Here is a 23,107-nt window from a genome sequence, read left to right on the forward strand (position 1 = left end):
AATGATACACAAGTGTATAAAGGTAAGAGTTAGTGCAAAGAAACAGGATTTAGTATTAAACAATCAGTTAAGCATCATGTGATAGATACTAAGTGTGACATGGCTAAACAAAATCATCCATTTCATTTCTTAAATTCAAAGGTCTATGAATATACTCTGACAGTTGCCTTCCTCAGAGCATCCTTCACATCTCTGTTCCTCAGACTGTAGATGAGGGGGTTAAGCATAGGAATCACCACTGTGTAGAATACAGACAGCACCTTGTTCTGTTCAGTAGAGTAATTGGACTTGGGCATCACATAAATGAATGTAATGGTCCCATAGTAGAGAGTGACTGCAGTGAGGTGGGATGTGCAGGTGGAGAAGGCCTTTTGGCGGCCCTCAGTGGAGCGCATCTTCAGGATGGTGATGAGGATGTAGATGTAGGAGACAGCAATTACAAGCACTGTCACCACAATAATGGAGCCGGAAGAGATAGAGGGGATGATTCCAATAACAGAGACATCTGAACAAGACAGTTTCAGCAAAGGGGAGAAGTCACAGAAAAAGTGATCTATCTGATTTGGTCCACAGAAGGACAGATTTAACAAACAGCCAGTAAATGTCCAACCATTCATGCAGCCACCAACATAGGAAGCTCCCAGAAGTAGAAAACAGAGTCTTGGGGACATGAGCATGGAGTAGAGGAGAGGTGAACAGATTGCTACATAGCGGTCATAGGCCATGGCAGCCAGTAGGAAGCACTCAGCTGATCCAAATGATACTGTAATACAGAGCTGGGCTTCACAAGCAGCCACGGGTAGGGCCAGACCATGTCCAAGGAGTTCCATCAACATTATAACTGAGACTGAGGTTGAATACACAATGTCTACAAAAGCCAGATGGCTGAGGAATAGGTACATGGGTGTGTGCAACTGGGAAGAAATTCTTATCAACATGATGATGCTGATATTTCCTACTAAAGTGACAGTGTACACTCCTAGAAATATTACAAAAAAGACTATGCACAGTGTAGGATCCTCTGTTAGTCCCAAAATGATTAGCTCTGTCACAGTGGTGTGGTTTCCAGCCTTGTTCTTTTGTGTGAAATGTTCCTGTTGAGGAAAATGAAAATAATTTGTTTTTAAAATGTTCTGATTTTTCACATTGCTGAATTATTTTTTTTTAAATTTTCCTCATATTTATTCTTGGTTATCTTCTCTGCTCCATATGTAAATACTGCCTTCTTTGGAATTGTGGTTTTGTAGTTTTTCTTTGAATAAGATGAGAATGATGAACCTCATTTTCTCTCATTCATTATTTTTGCATGTACTATTTCTTAAATATCACTACTCAATACTTCACTGTTAGGATCTCTCTTTAAGGGTCCAGGTTCATAATTTCAATATCTATTTATTCTCATGATGCTCATTGTTTGTTTGAAATCTCATAAACACCTCTCACAATGGGATCCCATACCAAAATAATCCTTGTTTTCAACCACTCCACCTATATTTCATATCCAAGTGCTGATACTATCCAGCTTCTCCTGTCTGCAACTTGGGAACCTTCCTTGCCTTTTTCTTATATATATATAATTTCACATATAAGAAAAAGTAATTATATACCATTTTTTCCCAGTTTGATCACTTTGTTAACTCAAAAACATAGCTGTCACCTCAAAGTTCATAGAACTAGTTTATTCTTTAGTCAATTGAGTGATCATGGCCCAGGAACATGGAGTCAGCTTGCTTGTCACAACTACCATTATCCTATGTGATAACAGTTTTATAAGGCTTTTGTAGTTACAAGACAAAATAAAGCCATAACTCAAGTCATTTTACAAATATATTCATGGAATTATCAGGTAAGTAGATCATAACAATAGTGGAGAAATCTCTGTTATAGGTCTCAGATGCTGTCTGATTACACCCTTAGCTTTGGTGTTGGTAGAGGCTAGAAGCCTAAGGATGCATTCTAAAAAACTTCATATAATAGTCACAATGTGGGCAATGAATGGTTATAAATGAGTATAGGATAGCCCAAGAATATGAAATGAAAGGTTTTGTTTTTTTTTTTTCAGTTCACATCTTCATCTCTTGTTGGTTACCTCTGTTATCATGGCTCTGGTCATTCTTCTTTTGTATTTTATTACATTTGCCTCACTTCTTTCATTATTTTTCTTCTGTGTTTCACAATAATATGAAATGGTGACTTCTTATTCATTAAATTCTTTCAGTAACTTCTCAAATCTTCATGATATAACATAACCTCATTAAAACAATGCACATCACATATGTCCTTGAATATGATTTTGTCTCTCAGGGTGTTTTTGCCCACTACTGACACCAAACCAGCTGTTTATCATTTTCAGGTGATTTGTCCTCATCTTTCATTATTTTCTCTTCAAAGCCTTCTCCGACTCCTAGGATAGATCAAATTATCTTTCTTTGTACTACAGATGTCTCCACTCCTAGTAAGGACACTGGCCTTTTGTTGATGGCCTTTTGGTCTCTCGCTCTTCTTAAACAGCATAGTCTCATCAATAAGGGTTTTACACTTCTCTTACAAATATCCCATTCTTGGGCTTAAAATTGAATGTAAAAGTGGTGAATGCATGCATGAACATGAACTAAATAGGCTCTGGGAATCAAGATTAAAATATAATTTATATCTCCTGCCATAAAAGAAAAAGAAAAACAGCCTTCAGAAAGAAAAAGAGCCAATGAACTTTCACTTCATGGAAAGTGCTGCCTTGGTACTACAAATGATGGTTCTTTAGTTCTAATTTTTAAAAACTTATATAACAACATTGGGGGAAATCTTGAAAATTCAAAATAAGCATCATACACATCAACAATAAGAAATTTGGTACATTTATAAGTATTTTCTTTCCATTAATAAATACTAGTTTGCATATATATATATATATATATTACACATGCATGCACATACATAGTCACATGCACAGTGTCTTGCTGTCTTTAAATTTCAGTCTTCCTACTTCCACTTTGTAAAAGCTATGTGTACAACTACAAGTATGTGCCACTATGTCCAACTTAGATACATTTTAATAGTGCTATATTTAGTTAAAGTTGCAAAGAATTTGGTTTACATTGTGAATATTTACCCACATAAATTTTAAAATCCACATAAGCTCTGAATGAATAGAACATAACTTAATTGATTATCATTTTTTTCAGATATTTATCCTGTACAATTGTTAACTGTCACACCTAAGAATCCCAGAAATACCTCAATTACCATGATACTAACATAAAAAATATGAAAAATTATCATAAATGTCCAATTCTTACTTGGTTTGCTTAGGGCAGTAATCCAAAACAATTAATTATCTGTTGGGATCCAAGGCAGGTTTATCTACTTAATTTTCAGTAATAAAAAAAACATTAAGCCAAATTATTCCCTATAGCTCATTGATTTGTGGCTTCCTTTATTGATTGAAGAGTTTAGGGTACTTCATATTCCTGAGTAATATTTGGGGTTTGAAATAGTTCATAGAACCCATACCATCCTCGTTGGCTTGGTACTCAGAACTTTGTATTTACATTCAGTCACTTCTCTAAATTTATCTCCCTATAACATATACTCTCTTCTAATTGTATACCTTTCAAGAGTCACGTTAGAGGATGCTGTGATTGTCTCCTCATATTTATTGAATATAATACACATAGTATACAATTTTTTGCTAACAAGTTTGTGCAGCTCTTGGGTATCTAAACATTTACCACACCAGTAATCTCAGTACTAACTATCTTTCAAATATATCAGTTCCTTAATGTTTCCAGTTGTTTTTCCTTTAGCAAAAATAAGCATTTTGTTTCTCTGGTTGTGAACCTGCATTCTTTCAATATGTTAACTATGAAGGACAATGGCTCCATAGTTGAATATCTGTAGCCCAATTCAAGAACATCTTCTATCTTTTCTCTAATGGATCTTGATTGTGTTCAAATGACACTAGCAAACAGATTACTTCCTCAATGCCAGCTCTACCATTAAAAATGTGCTTTTCATTGCATTAATTGTCAATATTGCATTGGTACAAACTATTTTATACATAAAATTATTAAAATACTTAAATAAAGTATCATGCCTCCACTGCTTTCTTTATTCTAAAATTAATATTCATAATTTCTTAGAAAGTTAATTCTAATTCTATCAAGCTTACATGGTCCTTTGAAATTGCTCTTTTCAGACTCTGAAAATTCTTTGGTCTGAAGAACAAGACTATGCACAGAGTAGCATTTGTGCTCTGTGCTTCCTGCCTTGATCTCAGTTCAATCCTGCTTTCATTATGACAGTGTCAGGAGTCACTCTGTGCTGACTGCAGAGTCCTGGGGAACAGGACTTAACAAACAAGGCATTTTGTCAGCAGGGTTAACATGCACATGGCAATCTCTTTGGCTCTCATTTTTGTGTTTGTTCAGTGATGCTATTTGTCCATACACTGCAGCTTTGTTTTGAAATTAAAAGAAATGGTATCTACAAATGTACACAGGTATTTTGTCACATAGCTATGCTAATAATTTCTTTCCCCCTTTTATTGAAAATAGATTTTTTTCTCACATAGTATATCCTGATTATGGTTTCCCCTTCCTCTACTCCTCCCAGTTCCTCCCTACCTGTCTTCCCATCTGGATCTACTCACATTCTGTCTCTCATTAGAAAACAAACAGGTGTCTAAGGGAATATAAAATAATATAATATAATGTAATACAAGACAAAAACTAACACATTGGAATTTGACAAAAACAAACAGAAGGAAAAAGAGCCCAAGAGAAGAATCAGTAACCCACTCATTTGAACACTCAGGTATTTCGTAAAAACACTAAACTCGAATCTATAGTATATATGCAGAGGAGCTGGTGCAGACCCATACAGGCCCTGTGCATATTGCCTCAGTCTCTATGAATTTATATGGACTTTGATCTGATCATCATGCTGATTTAGAAGGTCTCACTCTCTTGGTGTCCTCCATCCCCTCTGGCTCTTACATCTATTTGCTTCCTCTTTTGCAGGGCTCCCTGAGCCCTGAAGGAAGAGATCTTCTGGAATTAAATAAAAAGGAAATTTTGGTAGTTTTCATTGTACCATGTTTTGAAGAGCATAACTTACATTTTTACATGCCAGGTCTTCCTATGACACGTCTCCAAGTAAGTACAATCTCTGACACCTGCCCATGTCTGGACTAAGACATTCTTAAGCATGGTACGCTGACCACTACTTTCCTTTCTCTTCTTCCCTACTATACATTTAAGTTCCTGATCTCTAGACTGGCAATTATTCTTGTCACCATAGGCCAGGGGCTCTCACCACTCTAATATCCTCTCTCATCACTGGATCAGTCACTTGTGATGGTAAATGAAGAACATAAGACTAGGAACCTAATCCAATCCTAGTAACAGGCTTTTCCTCCAGATTTCTTTTTTCACATTCTCAGCTCTCAAGGTTAGCAATGGTTTGGACTGTGTTAGACCCACATTTTCTTGGGTTCCCAGGTCCAACAAGTATAGCTATATCAGGAACACCACAGGGTTTCTTTTGCTCACCTTAAACCAATGAAAATCTATCTTAAATAAACCCACTTACCATTTAGAGATAGAGTTTTGATGCTGAATTCCAGTAGGGACTTTAGGAAGATGTGTTCCATTGACTTTTATAAATAGTTGGTGGATGAATACAATGTGAACTATTGAATACTCTCACCAGCCAAGGATACACATGTAGTAGGGATAATGATGGATGTCTTTGATTATGATGGGAGAAAAAAAGGCTCGCAGCAAACATGGTGAACCCTTGGGGCTATTCCTGCCTGTCCCTTTGAGAGGTGGGTCTGTAGGATTTTTTTTTGTACAGAAATGATTTCTGGAACCAGTTGACTCATTAAGGCCTGGCTTGTCCTCTCAAGGGGGTATCTACATGCTATAGTGTTCTTTGGAATTCTTTTTCATTGTTTACTGAAAGCCAGTGAAATGATTTGTATTCTCACAGAAGAATACAGGACATTAATAAAAAAATTACTTATTTTATTAGTTGATGCTAGCTAGTGTGGGGATTTAAGAGGACTTCTCAGTTAAACTTTAAATCAAATTGAAAATATCTGTTCAAAATGAAAGGTAAAATAGTACATAATGAACATTGTTCATTTTCCTGAAGAAATATTAAGATGATGGTAGAATTCTGTATATAAGATTCATTATTTTTTAGGCACCTTAAGCCTATTTATTCCCACACCCCAATATATCAATATAGGAAGGCCTTCGGTGGCAGCTGAGTATCCACATGACATTGCAGCCAATAAGCTGAATGTATTAAATATTCTGCATTCCTTTCTGTGTTTTAAGCATTTAATGTAGGCATACATAATTTCTTTTTTTTTCAAACTTTTTTTTTTATTATATTTGTGTTTTAATTTTACACATCAGCCATGGGTTCCCCTGTCCTCTCCCCTCCCGCACCCACCCCCTTTTCCCCTTCCCTCCATTCCCATCTCCTCTAGGGTCAAGACTCCCCTGGGGATTCATTTAAACCTGGAGGATTCAGTACAGGCAGGTCCAGTCCCCTCCTTCCAGGATGAGCAAAGTGTCCCTGTGTAAGCCCAAGGTTCCAAACAGCCAGCTCATGCACTAAGAGGAGGTCCCAGTCCCACAGCCTGGGTGCCTCCCAAACAGTTGAAGCTATTCAATTGTCTCACTTATCCAGAGGGCCTGATCCAGCTGGGGGTTCCACAGCCTTTGGTTCATAATTCATGTGCTTCCATTCTTTTGGCTGTTTGTCCCTGTGCCTCTCCAATCTTGGTCTCAACAATTCACGCTCTTACAGTCCCTCCTCTTTCTCGACAATTGGACTCCTGGAGATCCACCTGGGGCCTGGCTGAGGATCTCTGCATCCACTTCTATCAGTTATTGGATGAGAGTTCCAGCACGACCATTAGGGTGTTTGGCCATCTGATCACCAGACTAGGTCAGATCAGGCTTTCTCTCAACCATTGCCAACATTCTACAGAGGATGTATCATTGTGGATTTCTGGGGACTTCTCAAGCACTCTGCCCATTCCTGTTCTCATGTGGTCATCATTTATCATGGTCTGTTATTCCTTGTTCTCCCTTTCTGTTCTTGTTCCACCTGGGATCTCCTGCTCCCCTAAGCTTTCTTTCCCTCAAACCTTGCCCTTCATTACTCCCACTGTCGTCCAGGTTGTTCATGTAGATCTTATCCATTTCTCTGTCATTGGGCAATCCCTGTGTCTTTTCTAGGGTCCCGTTATCTAGGTAGCCTCTCTGGAGTTGCATAGCAGTCTAGTCATCTTTGTTTTACACCTAGTATCCTCCTATGAGTGAGTACATACCATGTTTGTTCTTCTGAGTCTGGGTTACCTCATTCAGAATGATTTTTTTCTAGATCCATCAATTTACCTGCAAACCTCATGATGTCATTATTTTTCTCTGTGGAGTAGTACTCCATTGTGTATATGTACCATATTTTCTTTATCCATTCTTCAGTTGAAGGGCATCTAGGTTGTTTCAAGGTTTTGGCTATTACAAACAATGCTGACATGAACATAGCTGAGCAAATGCCCTCCAGTTACTCTGAACCTGATAGAAGAGAAAGTAGGAAGTAGTCTTGAATGCATTGGCACTGGAGATCACTTTCTAAATATAACAGCAGTAGCACAGATACTAAGAGAAACAATCAGTCAATGGGATCTGTTGAAACTGAGAAGCTTTTGTAGATCACAGGACATGGTCAACAAGACAAAGTGACAGCCTACAGCATCGGGAAAAGGTCTTCACCAACCCCACATCTGACAGAGGGCTGATATCCAGAATATATAAAGAACTCAAGAAATTAGACATCAAAATGACCAACAGTACAATTAAGAAATGGGCTATAGAACTAAACAGAGAATTCTCAACAGACAAAGTTCAAATGGCTGAAAGACATTTAAGGAAATGCTCAACATCCCTAATTATCAGAAATGCAAATCAAAGTGACTCTGAGATACCACCTTACACCTGGCAGAATGGCTAAGATCAAAGACACAGAAGACAGCTTATGCTGGATAGGATGTGGAGCAAGGGGAACTCTCCTCCACTGCTGGTGGGAATGCAAGCTTGTACAGCCATTTTGGAAATCAATATGGCACTTCCTTAGAAAATTGGGAATCCATCTCCCCCAAGACCCAGCTGTAGCACTCTTGGACATATACCCAAGGCATACATCATTTCTACAAGTGTTTGACAAATACCAGAATACAGAGCATCTGAAAGTGATTTATTGTGCTACATATAACTATCATTGTCTGCCTTATTCTAAACCATGCATTTATTTCATGCCTCTTCTAGGATCATTTGCTCATATGTACATTCTTTAACACAAAGCCATCAAAGTATTTTTCTTCTCCTGCAGATGAAATTAAGGCCTCACTGTGGATCTTGAAATGACCCTGTGAGGCAGCTCCAACTTCTGTCAAGTACAATATAAGACCTACAGCCTGCATGAGTAAAGGTACTTGTGACCATAGAGGCAGACCTAAAAACTTTAGTTTCATTTCAGTAATTCACTAAAACTATGATATAATACATTTTAAGCACTTCCCAATGATTCCAAGTTCTGACTGCCCAAAGACTTCTCTGTCTTCTATTTAGGAGCATTCTCATGGACCCTAAGGAATGTAACAGACTCACCATTTCTGCAGAGTCAAACCTCTGTATGTATGTATGTATGTGTGTGTGTGTGTGTGTGTGTGTGTGTGTGTGTGTATGCATACATGCATATAACATACATATTAAAGTAACCATGCATTCTTATTCACCCATGTTGTCCTCCAGCAGTAGCAGGTTTCAGGTCTTATGTTTGGATCTTTGAATCATTTTAAATTGATTTTTGTATAGGATGAAAATATGATTACCTTCTTCTTTTTGTGGAAATCCAATTTATCCAGAATGATTTGTTAAAAGAAGATTGCTTTTGCAGTCTATTTTTTGAGGCTTTTGTCAAAATTGAATGGTAGTAGCTGTGTACTTTTGTTTCTGTATTCTCCATTTTATCACATTGGTCTATATGTCTGTTTCTGTGCCAGCACAATAATGGTACTATGATCCTCATATATAATTTAAAATCAAGTACAGTGATACCACCCAGATATCTCTTTCTGTTTAGGATTATGTAGGCTTTTGTGCATCTTCTTAATCTTTAGCATTGTTTTTCTTACATCTGAAAAATATCTTGGGTAATTATGTTGACTCTCTAGATCACTTTTAGCAACATAAGCTAATTTTGCAGTATTAATTCTGTTGATCTTCAAGGGTTTAAATGCTTAAAACACAGAAAGGAAGGCAGAATATTTAATACTTAGTGTCTGCAATGTCATGTGGATACTCAGCTGCCTCAGAAGGCCTTCCTATATTGTTGCATTGAAGGGTGGGAAGAAATAGGCTCAAGATACCTAAAAAATAATGAATATTTAAAATTTTTTTTAAAACTTTTATTTTTTAAACATGGGTTAAAAGTAAACAATATTAAAATACTGAGTTTATATAATACATAAATACAATTTAGTGGTGTTTTCTTTTCAGACAAAAACTATACAAAAACTTCACACATTAACAAAAGTTTACAGTTTCTTCAAAGAGAGAAAGGGTTCACATGTCTGGTAACCTGGCAATCTGGTATTATCACTTTTTTCTAATGAAATTGACTTTTTTAGGCCCAAATTTCCTTTTCAAAGGCTAACCTAAAATATTTAATGCATAAGTAGCTATTCTATATACAGCAAGTTTAAATAAACAGATTTCTAGGAGTCAGTATACATTTAATATTTTTTTTCTGCCATAGAAAGTAGAAGTTTAGGTCACATGCTAAGTCTTTCCATGTTGACACAGTCCTCATAATATGGGACTTAAAAAATGGACTGCCAGTTTTGCAAACATAAAACCTTAGTCACACTACATTTCAAAAATACTTAGGAGTAGCTTAGTGTAATAAAGTGACTTTCTTATATAAATAGTTTGAAAAGGCATTAAAGTTTTGCCCAGATTGTGGTATGAAAAGACTACAAAGCAACCCTTAGATGAAATAAAACCCCTGTAGAAGTCAAAGCATTTATTTTGTTTATAATTTCTTTGGTTATCCCATCGTTGAGAGCACAGTTTAAACATTTGGTTCAATGCCTTACTGATTAAGAAATACTATGGCAAGGCAAAAAGACAAGTTAAAAACAGATTGAACTTCACCATTTGTAAAAATTCAAGTTTTATCATTATTTGTTACAAAACAGCTTTAGATAAATTAGTCACTTTATTCTAAAACAATCTTTGTAATTAAGTTTAAATTTCATTTTCAAAAGATAAATTGCACCATTCAAGAGTATAGGAATTTAAGAATCTAAAAATCTAGATTCAATGTTCTGTGTCAGCTAATACATCTTTTAAGTATCACTAGTTTAGTTCATAGTCCAGTGATAAAATTCCTAGTTTATCAAGAGAAATGCAGTAACACAGGACCTTAAACACAGGAAAGGGGGTTGAGGGAGGGAATACAGCAGAGGAGACAGATAGAAGTGTCTCATTTGAGGGATGGTATGGAAACCTAATGCAGTGGAATCTTCCTAAAATATCATAAGGTGATCCTAAAGAAGTCTCTAAATAATAGGGGAAACTGAGTCCCAACTGGCTATCTCTTATCAGTACTGGGACTGGGTTACATCCAATTGAGTTGTTGGACAAAGGAGTCTCATGGAAATCCCCAAACAATCCAGGTGCTGCCAAAACAATAGGTTACTCTCCACAAACCGATAGCAAGGATCTTTTTAGAAAATAACACACAATTCATTGAACACAGAGAGGTTGAGCTGGTGCCTACATTGAACCTTCACCCCTACATTCTAATGTCTTTGGTATGGGAAGCTCTGCAGGCTACCAAAAGAGAAGCATAATTACCAACCCAGCCACAAACTCTTTGGTCTATAATGCTGCCCTGCCTGCAAAATATCCTAGGGAAATGTTAGTTTGAAGTTTATGGGAGTAACCAATAAAGGTCTTTGAATACTTTAATTAGGTTTATTTTGGGGGTGTTTTTTCTTTTTATTTGGGTGTTTTTTCTTTTTATTCTAAGTTCTTTATCCATTAACTCATGATTGATATAAAGAAAGGCTACTGAAGTTGCTGTGTTGATTTTGTATCCTAGCTCATTGCTGAGGCTATGTATTTAAATATACATACATTGGAGTAGGTGATTCAAACATTTTCTAAGAGGTTTGAATCAAGCTAATTTTCTATCCTTTTAAATATTTTCTCAGTTCATAATCACGAACACTTTAAAAGTCCTTTACTTTAGTGTTTCTTTTCCTTTATTTTTTTCTAACCTGAAAAGGGTGATCCTCTAATTATTGGTACAGTTGTGAGAACAATTACTATAAGATCTATAAACTCCCAAAAGTATAGCATTTGTCTAGATAATATTTCCTGAATACCCTTAGTAGTTAATAGGTATGGTTTGGAAAATTATTCGAGACATTTGTCCCAAAGTGCTAGAGAATGGGCTGGGAAGTAGCTCAGGGGGTAAATTTCTTGTGGTGAAAGTATAGGGATATGAATTTGAAGTCCCAGCAACTGTGTACGGTGAGGATCAGCTGTGCACATGTGTAGCCTCAGCACTTGTTAGGGTGAACTAAGACAGGAGGATCCCAGGGCTAGAAACATCAGCTAAAACAGCTTCAGGCTTTGTGGTTGCAAAATCCTGCAATCCCAGCACCAGAAGCAGAAAGCAGTATAACTTGTGATCTCACTGGGTTGCCAGCATAGTCAAAGCGACAAGCTTCCAGTTCAACAAGAGACCCTTCCTTGGGAAAATAAAGTTGAGAATGATAGAGAAGATACTCAACATCCTCCTCTGGCCGCTGCATACACATGTACAAGCATAGGCACCCACACACTGATGTATGTGCAACACATACAGATACACACATAATACAAACCACAGATGCGCGCGCGCGCGCGCGCACACACACACACACACACACACACACACACACACACACACAATTAATTAATAAATGAAAACCAGAATGAAGCAAGTACAAAAACAGACATGAAAGAGCTGTGGATTAAAATAGAGGACCCAGAAATAAATCTATACAGCTCAGCATAACTTTTAATATCAAATGCATACAATAGAGAAAAGATAGGCCGTTTATCAAGTGGTGCTGGCTTAATTGGATTTCCACATAATGAAGAATGAAGCTAGATCCATATCTCTTACCCCCACAAAAGTAAATTCATAATGGATCAAAAACCTTAATGTAAATCTGAAACTTAAAAAAATGGATAGAAGAAGACATAAGACATTTTAAGATATAGGCACAGGATATAAGGGCAATCTCTGCTGTAACATCTGTTACTCCAGAGGTCACCAAGGTTGATTATACTGATCTGTCTAGCTGTCAGATGTTGCCTTCCTCCCTCACCAATCCATGTTCATGCCTCCAAAGCTTTTCAGTGAGAGGATGACCTCCCCAATAGAGCATTCTTTAGTCAAGGACACATGTGTAGCTGTACTCCCCTGCTAGAACCTTCAAAAGCAAGTCCTCAAGATAAAGACATAGGAATCTCAATAATTGACCAATAGGATTAAGGGAAATCTAAAGCTTCTGCTTAGCAGAGGAATTGGCATCAGAGCCAAGAGATAGCCCACATAACTAAAAAAAAAACAAAAAACAAAAAACAAAAAAACAATCAATAGTGTGGTAACTGAATGTTAGAGAGTGAATTTTATCCAGAATTTATAGAGAACTGTAAAATTTAAATACTAAAAGTAAAATGTATTGCCAGGCAGTGGAAGTGTATCCTTTTAATCTCAGTACTCAGGAAGCAGAGGCAGGGAGATCTCAGTAAATTCAAGGCCAGCCTAATCTACAGAGATAATTTCAGGGCAGCCAAGGATACACAAAGAAATCCTGTCTCAAAAAGGCAATAGGGAGCCCACAACTGACTCAGTTTTCCAGTTTGAATCTGAAGTCTATTCCGAGTCAATAGAGTTCAAACTTGCTTGCTTCAGGGCTGTGAGAAAGTCCTGATTAGCACATGGGAAGGAACATACTATCTAGCTAGACACAGGCTGCTCATGCCAGCCAGAGGTACATGGAGATAGGAAATGAAACTGCCTGCTCCTTGACTCAAGGACAAGATAGATAGTGGCTGAATGTCTGTGCTGTACATTGTTCTACTTCTGTCCTTCAAGACTGCATATGAGCTGGCTGTGATATAAACTCAGGGTTGTTTGGCATTGACTGGCAGTCCTCTCAACTCTTTTCTCTCTTCATTGTCTCTAAAATCTATTCGCCTCCACCTAGATACCCAGTTGACTCATCAACAGGCTCCAACAATAAACAAACAAACAAATAAAAATAGAATGTATTAAATCAAGAAAGGGAGTAATGAGCTAAATAAACTCATCTCAAAAATATTGAAAATAGCCAACAAACATTTGAAAAATCATCTAGCTTCCTCAGCCATTAGGGAAATACAAATTAAAACTGCTTTGAGACTCAACCTCACTCGAGTCAGATGGCTGTCATTAAAGAGAATAAAGATAGCAAATGCTGGTGAAGATGTAGGGAAAGAAGAACTCATAACCTGCTTGTGCAAATTTTGTGCAGCCACTATGTAAATGAATACAGACTTTACTAAAAACTACAACTATCACATTACCTACCCACACTGCCCTTGGGTATGCACTCAAAGCCTTTACATTAATATAACAGGGGTCTTTGGGGACCAGCCCCAAGATCCCTTTCAGGGTTCAGGTCAGATGATTCACAGAAGTGAAGGTAATTTTGGATATTTCTTTTATTTTTTTTCGTGGTTACATCTACTATTCTTTTTATTTATTATTATTATTATTATTATTATTATTATTATTATTATTATGTGTTTTAATTTTATACATAAGCCATGGGTTCCCCTGTCCTCCTCCCTCCCTAACCCACACCCACGTTTCCCCAAGCCCCTCCCCTCAATTCCCATGTCCTCCAGGACCCAGAAAGCCCTGGGGGATTCATTTAAACCTGGTGGATTCAGAACAGGCAAGTCCAGTCCCCTCCTTCCAGGCTGAGCATGTGTCCCTGTGTAATCCCAAGGATCCAAACAGCCAGCTCATGCACCAAAGACAGGTCCCGGTCCCACAGCCTGGGTGCCTCCCAAACAGATCAAGCTATTCAATTGTCTCACTTATCCACAGGGCCTGATCCAGCTGGGGACTCCACAGCCTTTGGTTCATAATTCATGTGCTTCCATTCGATTGGCTATTTGTCCCTGTGTTTTTGCAATCTTGGATTCAACAATTCAAGCTCTTGCAGTCCCTCCTCCTTCTCAATAGTTGGACACCTGGAGCTCCACCTGGGGCCTGGCTGAGGATCTCTGCATCCATTTCCATCAGTTATTGGATGAGAGTTCCAAGACAAGTGCTAGGGTGTTTAGTCATCTGATCACCAGACTAGGTAAGATCAGGCCCTCCCTCGATCACTGCCAGCAGTCTACAGAGGATATATCATTGTGGATTTCTGGGGACCTCTCGAGCACTCTGCCTATTCCTGTTCTCATGTGGCCTTCATTTATCATGGTCTGTTATTCCTTGTTCTCCCTTTTGTTCTTGATCCAGCTGGGATCTCCTGCTCCCCTAAGCTTTCTTTCCCTCAAATCTTGCCCTTCATTACTCCACTTTCGTCTAGGTTGTTCATGTATATCTCATCCATTTCTCTGTCATTGGGTGATCCCTGTGTCTTTCCTAGGGTTCTTTTTTTCTAGGTAGCTTCCCTGGAGTTGTGTAGCAGTCTAGTCATCTTTGTTTTACATCTAGTGTCCTCCTATGAGTAAGTACATACCATGTTTGTCCTTGTGAGTCTGGGTTACCTCACTCAGGATGTTTTTTTTCTAGATCCATCCATTTGCCTGCAAACCTTCTGATGTCATTGTTTGTCTCTGCTGAGTAGTACTCCATTGTGTATATGTACCACATTTTCTTTATCCATTCTTCACTTGAAGGGCATCTAGGTTGTTTCCAGGTTCTGGCTATTACAAACAATGCTGATATGAACATAGCTGAGCAAATGTCCTTGGGGTATGATTGAGCATTCCTTGGATATATACCCAAGAGTGCTACAGCTGGGTCTTGGGGGAGATGGATTCCCAATTTTCTAAGGAAGCGCCATATTGATTTCCAAAGTGGCTGTACAAGCTTTAATTCCCACCAGCAGTGGAGGAGAGTTCCCCTTGCTCCACATCTTCTCCAGCATAAGCTGTCTTCTCTGTTTTTGATCTTAGCCATTATGACAGGTGTAAGGTGGTATTTCAGAGTCATTTGAGTTGCATTTCCCAGATAATTAGGGATATTGAGCAATTCCTTAAATGTCTTTCAGCCATTTGAACTTCCTCTGTTGAGAATTCTGTTTAGTTCTATAGCCCATTTCTTAATTGGACTGTTGGGCATTTTGATGTCTAATTTCTTGAGTTCTTTATATATTCTGGATATCAGCCTTCTGTCAGATGTGGGGATGGTGAAGACCTTTTCCCATTCTTTATGCTGTCACTTTGTCTTGTTGACCATGTCCTGTGCTCTACAAAAGCTTCTCAGGTTTCAACAGATCCCATTGATTGATTGTTTCTCTCAGTGTCTGTGCTACTGGTGTTATATTTAGAAAGTGATCTCTGGTGCCAATGCATTCAAGAGTACTTTCCTGCTTTCTCTTCTATCAGGTTCAGAGTAATTGGATTTATGTTGATGTCCTTGATCCACTCGGACTTAAGTTTTGTGCATGGTGACAGATATGGATGTATTTGCAGCTTTCTACACATTGACATCCAGTTATGTCAGCACTATTTGTTGAAGATGCTTTCTCTTTTCCATTGTACATTTTTGGCTTCTTTGTCAAAAATTATATGTTCATAGGTGTGTGGGTTAATGTCAGGGTCTTCAATTTGATTCCATTGGTCCACATGTTGGTTTTTATGCCAGTACCAAGCTGTTTTTTATTACTATAGCTCTATAGTAGAGCTTGAGGTCAGGGTTTGTGATGTCTCCAGAGGTTGTTTTATTGTACAGGATTCTTTTGGCTATGCTGGGTTTATTTGTTTGTCAATATGAAGTTGAGTATTATTCTTTCCAGGTCTGTGAAGAATTGTGTTGGTAATTTGATGGGAATTTCGTTGAATCTGTAGATTGCTTTTGGTAAGATCGCCATTTTTACTGGGTTAATCTTGCCTATCCATGAGCATGGGAGATCTTTCCATTTTCTGACATCTTCTTCAATTTCTTTTTTCAGGGACTTAAAGGTCTTGTCATATAGGTCCTTCACATGCTTAGTTAGAGTAACCCCAATGTACTTTATATCATTTGTGGCTATTGTAAAGGGTGATGTACCTCTGATTTTCTTCTCAGCCTGTTTGTCTATTGTTTATAGGAGGGCTACTGATTTTTTTGAGTTGATCTTGTATCCTGCTATGTTGCTGAAGGTTTTTATTAGCTGTATCAGTTCCTTGGTTGAATTTTTGGGGTCACTCATGTATACTATCATGTCATCTGCAAATAGGGAGAGCTTGACTTCTTCCTTGCCAATTTGTTCCCCCTTAATCTCTTTGTGTTGTCTTATAGCTCTGGCTAGAACTTCAAGTACTATATTGAATAAATATGGGAAAAGGGGACAGCCTTGCCTTGTTCCTGATTTTAGTGATATTGCTTTGAGTTTCTCTCCCTTTAATTTGATGTTGGCTGTTGGCTTGCTGTAGATTACCTTTATTATGTTTAGGTATGTTCCCTGTATTCCTTATCTCTCCAAGACCTTTATCATGAAGGGGTGTTGGATTTTGTCAAATGCCTTTTCTGTATCTAGTGAGATGATCATGTGTTTTTTTTTTCTTTGAGTTTGTTTATATGGTGTATTACATTGACAGACTTTCATATGTTGAACCACCATTGCATCCCTGGGATGAAGCCTACTTGATCATGGTGGATAATTGTTTTGATGTGTTCTTGGATTCTGTTCGCCCGAATTTTATTGAGTATTTTTGCATCAATGTTCATGAGGGAGATTGGTCTGTAGTTCTCTTTCTTTGTTGCATATTTGTTTGGTTTAGGAATCAGGGTAATTGTAGCCTCATAGAAGGAGTTTGGTAATATACCTTCTGCTTCTATTGTGTGGAACAATTTAAAGAGTATTGGTATTAAGTCTTCTTTGAAGATCTGGTAGAATTCTGCCGTGAAACCATCTGTTCCAGGGTTTTTTTTGGTTGGGAGACTTTTAATGACTGATTCTATTTCCTTAGGGGTTTTTGGACTATTTAAATGGTTTATCTGGCCTTGATTTAACTTAGGTATGTGGTACCTATCCACAAAATTATTAATTTCTTTTAGATTTTCCAGTTTTGTGGAGTAGAGGTTTTTGAAGTATGACCTGATGATTCTCTGGATTTCCTCATTGTCTGTTGTTATGTCCCCATTTTCATTTCTGATTTTGTTAATTTGTATGCTCTCTCTTTGTCTTTTGGTTAGTTTGGATAAGGGCTTGTCTATCTTGTTGATCTCAAAGAACCAAGTCTTTGTTTCATTAATCCTTTGTATTGTTCTCTTTATTTCTATTTCATTTATTTCATCTCTCAATTTGATAATTTCCTTGCGTCTGTTCCTCCTGGGAGACTTTGTTTCTTCCTGTTCAAGGGCTTTCAGGTGTTCTGTCAAGTCACTAGTGTGAGATTTCTCCAAATTCTTTATGTGTGCATTCAGTGCTATGAATTTTCCCTCTTAGCACTGCTTTCATAGTGTCCCATAAGTTTGGGTATGTGTTGGGTTCATTTTCATTGATCTCTAGGAAGTCTTTAATTTCTTTCTTTATTTCTTCCTTAACCCATTGGTGATTCAGTTGAGCATTATTCAGTTTCCATGAGATTGTAGGATTTCTGTAGCTTTTTCTGTTGTTGAAATCTAACTTTAAACCATGGTGGTCTGATAGAATACAGGAGGTTATTCCAATTGTTTTGTATCTGTTGAGATTTGCTTTGTGGCCAAGTATGTTGTCAATTTTAGAGAAGGTTCCATGGGGTGCTGATAAGAAAGTATATTCTTTTTTGTTTGGGTGGAATGTTCTGTAGATATCAATTAAGTCCATTTGAGCCATAACATCAGTTAAGTCTATTTTGACTCTGTCAAGTTTCAATTTGGCCAATCTGTCCAGAGGTGAAAGTGGGGTGTTGAAATCTCCCACTATTAATGTGTAGGGTTTTATATGTGATTTAAGCTTTAGTAATGTTTCTTTTACATATGTGGGTGCCCTTGTGTTTGGGGCATAAATGTTCAGAATTGAGACTTCATCTTGGTCGATCTTTCCTGCGCTGAGTATGTAATGTCCTTCATCAACTCTTTTGATTGATTTTAGTTTGAAGTCTATTTTGCTGGATATTAGGATGGCTATCCAAGCTTGCTTCTTAAGACCATTTGATTGGAAAGTCTTTCCCCAGCCTTTTATTCTTAGGAGGTGTCTCTCTTTGAATTTGAGGTGTGTTTCTTGTATGCTGAAGAAAGATGGGTCCTGTTTTCTTATCCATTCTGTTAGTCTGTGTCTTTTTATAGGTGAATTAAGTCCATTGATATTAAGGGATATTAATGACCAGTGATTGTTTGTTCCTGTTATTATTTTTATATTTTGGTGGTAGTGTGTCTGTAATTCTCTTCTTTGGGGTTTACTGCTGTGGTGTTATCTATTGCCTATGTTTTCATGGTGTATCTGAATTCCTTAGGTTGGAATTTTCCTTCTAGTGCTTTCTGTAGGGCTGGGTTTGTGGATAAGTATTGTTTAAATCTGGTTTTGCCTTGGAAGATCTTGTTCAATCCATCTATGATGATTGAGAGTTTTGCTGGGTATATTGTCTAGGCTAGCAACCATGGTCTTTTAGTGTCTGCATTATATCTGTCCAGGTCCTTTTGGCTTTCAAAGTCTCCATTAAGAAATCGGGTGTTATTCTGATGGGTTTGCTTTTATAAGTCACTTGGCCTTTTTCCTTTGCTGCCCTTAATATTCTTTCTTTATTCTGTAGATTTAGTTGTTTAATTATTATGTGGCAAGGGGACTTTTTTGGGGGGTCTAATTTGTTTGGTGTTCTATAGGCTTCTTGTATCTTCATAGGCATTTCGTTCTTTAAGTTGGCAAAGTTTTCTTCTATGATCTTGTTAAATATATTTTCTGTGCCTTTGAGTTGATATTCTTCTCCTTCCTCTATCCCTATTATTTGTAGGTTTGGTCTTTTTATGGTGTCCCAAATTTCTTGGACATTTTGGGTCATGAATTTGTTGGTTTTAGTGTTTTCTTTGACTGATGAATCTATTTCTTCTACCGTATCTTCAACACCAGAGATCCTCTCTTCCATCTCTTGTCTCTTGCATTCTGTTGGTTATACTTGCCTCTGAAGTTCCTGTTTGTTTACTCAGATTTTCTACTTACAGCATTCCTTCTGCTAGTGTCTTCTTCATTTTTTTTTTCTATTTTCCTCTTCAGGTCTTGGTCTGTTCCCTTGCTTTTTCATGATTTTCTTTCAGGGACTTATTGTTTTCTTCTGCTTTAATTGTCCTTTCCTCTAGTTTTTTATAGCGTTCTCCCCATTTTTTGTTTGTCTGTTCCTCTACTTTATTTTTGATTTCTTCTATATAAGGCTCTAGCCTCTTCATGATGTTACTTATAAGGTTGTTTTCTTCTTCTTCCTCCATTCCGTGATGTTCAGGTCTAGCTGTTGGAGAAGGGCTAGGTTCTGGTGATGCTGTATTGCTCTTTATTTTGTTGTATGTACTTCTGCCTTGACATCTGCCCATCTCCTGGTGGGTTTGTCCTTGGTCTTATCAGTGTACTTGGTCCAGAGAGAGCTGACAGATTTAGGGAGTTTCTTTCTGGTCCAGATAAGAATGCTAGCCGGATAGGAGCTGGGGGGGGCTGGACTCTGAGTCTCGGGAAGTCTCTGGGGTCTCCTTATTTTGTCCAGATGGGAGTTCCTCTGGTCTCTTGTCCAGATGGGAGTTCCTCTGGTCTCTGGTCCAGATGGGAGTTCCAGGGCAGGATGGAAGCTGGTGGCTGGTCTCTGAGTCCCAGGAAGTGGCTGGGGTCTCCGGCCTAGGATATTTCTAATCTGAAGGTTTACAGAAAAAAGCTCACATGTGTGTGTGTGTGTGTGTGTGTGTGTGTGTGTGTGTGTGTGTGTGTGTGCTGTTCCAGTCATGTCTCTTCTATTGTTCTAATTTTCTTGTCCCAGTTGTATATAATTTCTTAGCTCCAATTCTCTGTTCTAATCCTCCTGCTTCTCCTCATCTATTCTAAAAATTCTCTTTTTGAAGGAGGCTTGAAGCAACAAAAACATTACAAGAGTTACCTCTCATTAGTCAAAAGCACATACCTAAGGTAAGCAACAAGTAGCTGAGCCACTACCTTGGCAACACAAAGTTTCAAGGTTTCAAGAATAAGACTGATCAGAGCCTAGTGGTGCAGTGCCTGGTTAGGTAAACTTGAGACATAGGTCTTTTATAGGTTAGACTTGGCAAGTGAAGAATTGGCAAGACTTTTTTTTAGGTTGTTTGTGTTAATAACCTTGGTTAGACACCTGCACTATCACTCTAGCTTGCCATAAGTCTTCTGAAGGGCTTTGAACCAAACAAGGTGAAACACCGACAATTTTGCTCATGAATAAAATCTTTGAAAGTTATGCCTATAATCTATTCCAAGGACACTTCATTTGGAGAGTTTGCCCTATCAGTAAGCCAAGGATGGAAAACAGACCTCTAAGGGTCTAACAGTCACATAGAGCAACAGGTCTAGTTATGAAGCATATTTTAGTATGCTTCTGTTCATCAAAATTATACAGCTAAATCATCTTTCTGACCATCCACAAATATATGTGTCCATGAGAATAAGATGTAATTGTGAGATTACATGTACAATTACATGAAAATGCATGATAAATGGGGAGTTTATCACACCAGACAGGTTTCTTCCATCAGAGAACCATTCATTTGGTGGGCTAGTATCTGAATTATCAATTGCTATAAGCTGTAATTGTGTCATGGCCTATAGTAGCTCATGACAATTTCAATTCCTCTTGACATTAACATACTGGAAAGACACTTGGATATCCATGTTAATGCTGTACTAATCTCAATAATGAGGCAACAGTGTGGTGATATTTTATTTGTGCTGAAATGTGATGATATTTTATTTGCATGTTAATAAATAAAGCTTGCCTGGAGATCAGAGAAAATAGCAAGCCATTAACACAAAAAGTCAGGCAGTGACAGCTCAGTCGTCCTTAATCCAATCACTTGGCAGGCAGGATCTCTTTGTATTCATGGTCATACTAGGGAACAGAGCCAAGCATGGTGACACACACCTTTAATCCCAGTACCAACCATAGGGACCTGGAGGTCTGTACAGACAGGCAGTGACAAGAAAGTGAGGTACCTGGGTTAAGAGCCAATGAGAGGGCAGAAAAACAAGACAATAAAGGCACAGGTTAACAGGAAGTAGCTTGCGTTTTGGAAGCTACAGAGCTGATAAGGTAAGGTAGTTGGTGGCTCTCACTATTTATCTGATTTCTAAGGCTTCCACCCCTATATTTGGCTCCATGTTCTTTATTTAATAAGACTACCTTAGAAATTCATCTACACAACAGAAATAACCAAGATGTTCATCAGTGTTAGGTTCCTGCCCACACTTCTGCACATGCACAGCTCAGGTTCTTGCATCTTACATCATCGGGGGCACTGGCGACTACATATGCATGGTGTGGTCATGCAATCTGTACCTTAAAAACTGGATGCAGACCCCACCCTCTCTCTTTGCTCTCTCTCTGCTCCCTGCTCTGCTCTGCTACCATCATCTTTCTCTCTCTCCAGGCCTGGCTCTCCTCTCTCCTATCCCCTCCCTCTTTCCAATAAAGCTCTCTGTAACTCTGGTAGTTGTGGCTGTGGCTCATGACTTTTCAACTGGTAACCAGCACCACCACCAGCACTGATTATAATCCTTTCAATTAGCAGTTGAACATGACAAAGAGAAATTGGAATATAAACAATGAAAACTTGTTAAGCCATTAAGAAACCTTAATATCCACAAGAAATGGATAGAACTAGAATTCATTATGAAAAACAAAGCCTGATTAATACAAATATTCCATATTTTTATATTTTTGCTTTCATATAGCACCTAGATTTTAAATTATCTGCATGTGTAATGAATTTAGAAAAGGGATCATGGAAAGAGAAGATTAAAGAGGAAATGTTGCTCATGGCCCAGGCTTGCTGAAGATTCCACAGGCCCTCCCAACACTTCAAGGGTAGGGCAGGTAGGCACCATTATGAGGAGCAAATATATGGTGGAGAAATGAGAAAGAAAGAGAGGCAGACCTGTTCATGTCCTATGGAAAGAGACAGAACTGAAAAAAGTGAATATGGTGAGGAACAGACTGATGAGGGTGGCCTGCTTGCCACCCAGAACCATGGTGACATCTGAGCCCAGGCTGCTGTCAAGGGCTATGTCTGGGTCTATGGTCTTACCTCAGCTGGAGTCTGTGTTGACATCCATGGCTCATGTTGCCACCAAAGGCCACAAAAATGCCCAGGATCTGAGCTTCCACTTGTGGCCATGTTGGTGTCCAAGGGCCATGCTGCTGAGGCCACTCTGAGTTGAGTGGCCTAGATTATTGCTAGGGGCCATGGCAAAATCCAGTCCTGAGCTGCTGCCAAGGATTTTGTCTGGGTCAGTGACCCTACACCAGCCAGGGTCTCTGTTGATGTCTATGACTTCAGTTACCACAAGTGGATGCCCATGGTCTGGACAGCTACCTGAGTCCATATTTGGGCCTAAGAACCATGGTGCTGCCTGGCTGATTTGGGTGGGCTGTGCTGCCACCTGGGGCCATGGTGATGTCTATGACTCAGCTGCTGCTGATGGCCATGTCTGGGTCTATGTCCCTATCATATCCAGGGTCTATGTTGATCTCCATAGCTTCAATTACCACTAAAGGCTTTGGGGATGCCCAGGGTCTGGTCAGCCACCTGAGACCATGTTGGTGTCCTAGGGCCATGC

The 23,107-nt window shown here is 38.4% G+C and overlaps 1 protein-coding gene across 1 annotated transcript; it reads right to left on the bottom strand.

The window, feature by feature from the left end:
- Positions 1-143: 143 nt before the first annotated feature.
- Positions 144-22,665, bottom strand: LOC118577101 (olfactory receptor 473). The gene is made up of 2 exons (XM_036177126.1): positions 22,576-22,665; positions 144-1,094 (listed from the first exon to the last, which is right to left on the bottom strand). Exons 1-2 carry the CDS (start codon positions 22,663-22,665, stop codon positions 144-146), a joined length of 1,041 nt encoding a protein of 346 aa, XP_036033019.1.
- Between the last annotated feature and the right edge of the window lie 442 nt (positions 22,666-23,107).

This window comes from Onychomys torridus, chromosome 1 (assembly GCF_903995425.1).
Source record: "Onychomys torridus chromosome 1, mOncTor1.1, whole genome shotgun sequence".
NCBI classification, from domain to species: Eukaryota; Metazoa; Chordata; class Mammalia; order Rodentia; family Cricetidae; genus Onychomys; species Onychomys torridus.

What these genes read in the sequence shown, in the direction of transcription:
- LOC118577101 (XM_036177126.1), bottom strand. Translation starts at nt 22,665, where the DNA reads ATGGCCACAAGTGGAAGCTCAGATCCTGGGCATTTTTGTGGCCTTTGG. An exon ending in CAACACAGACTCCAGCTGAG is followed by an intron (nt 1,095 to 22,575) that starts GTAAGACCATAG and finishes TTTCCTCAACAG; the next exon opens with GAACATTTCACACAAAAGAA.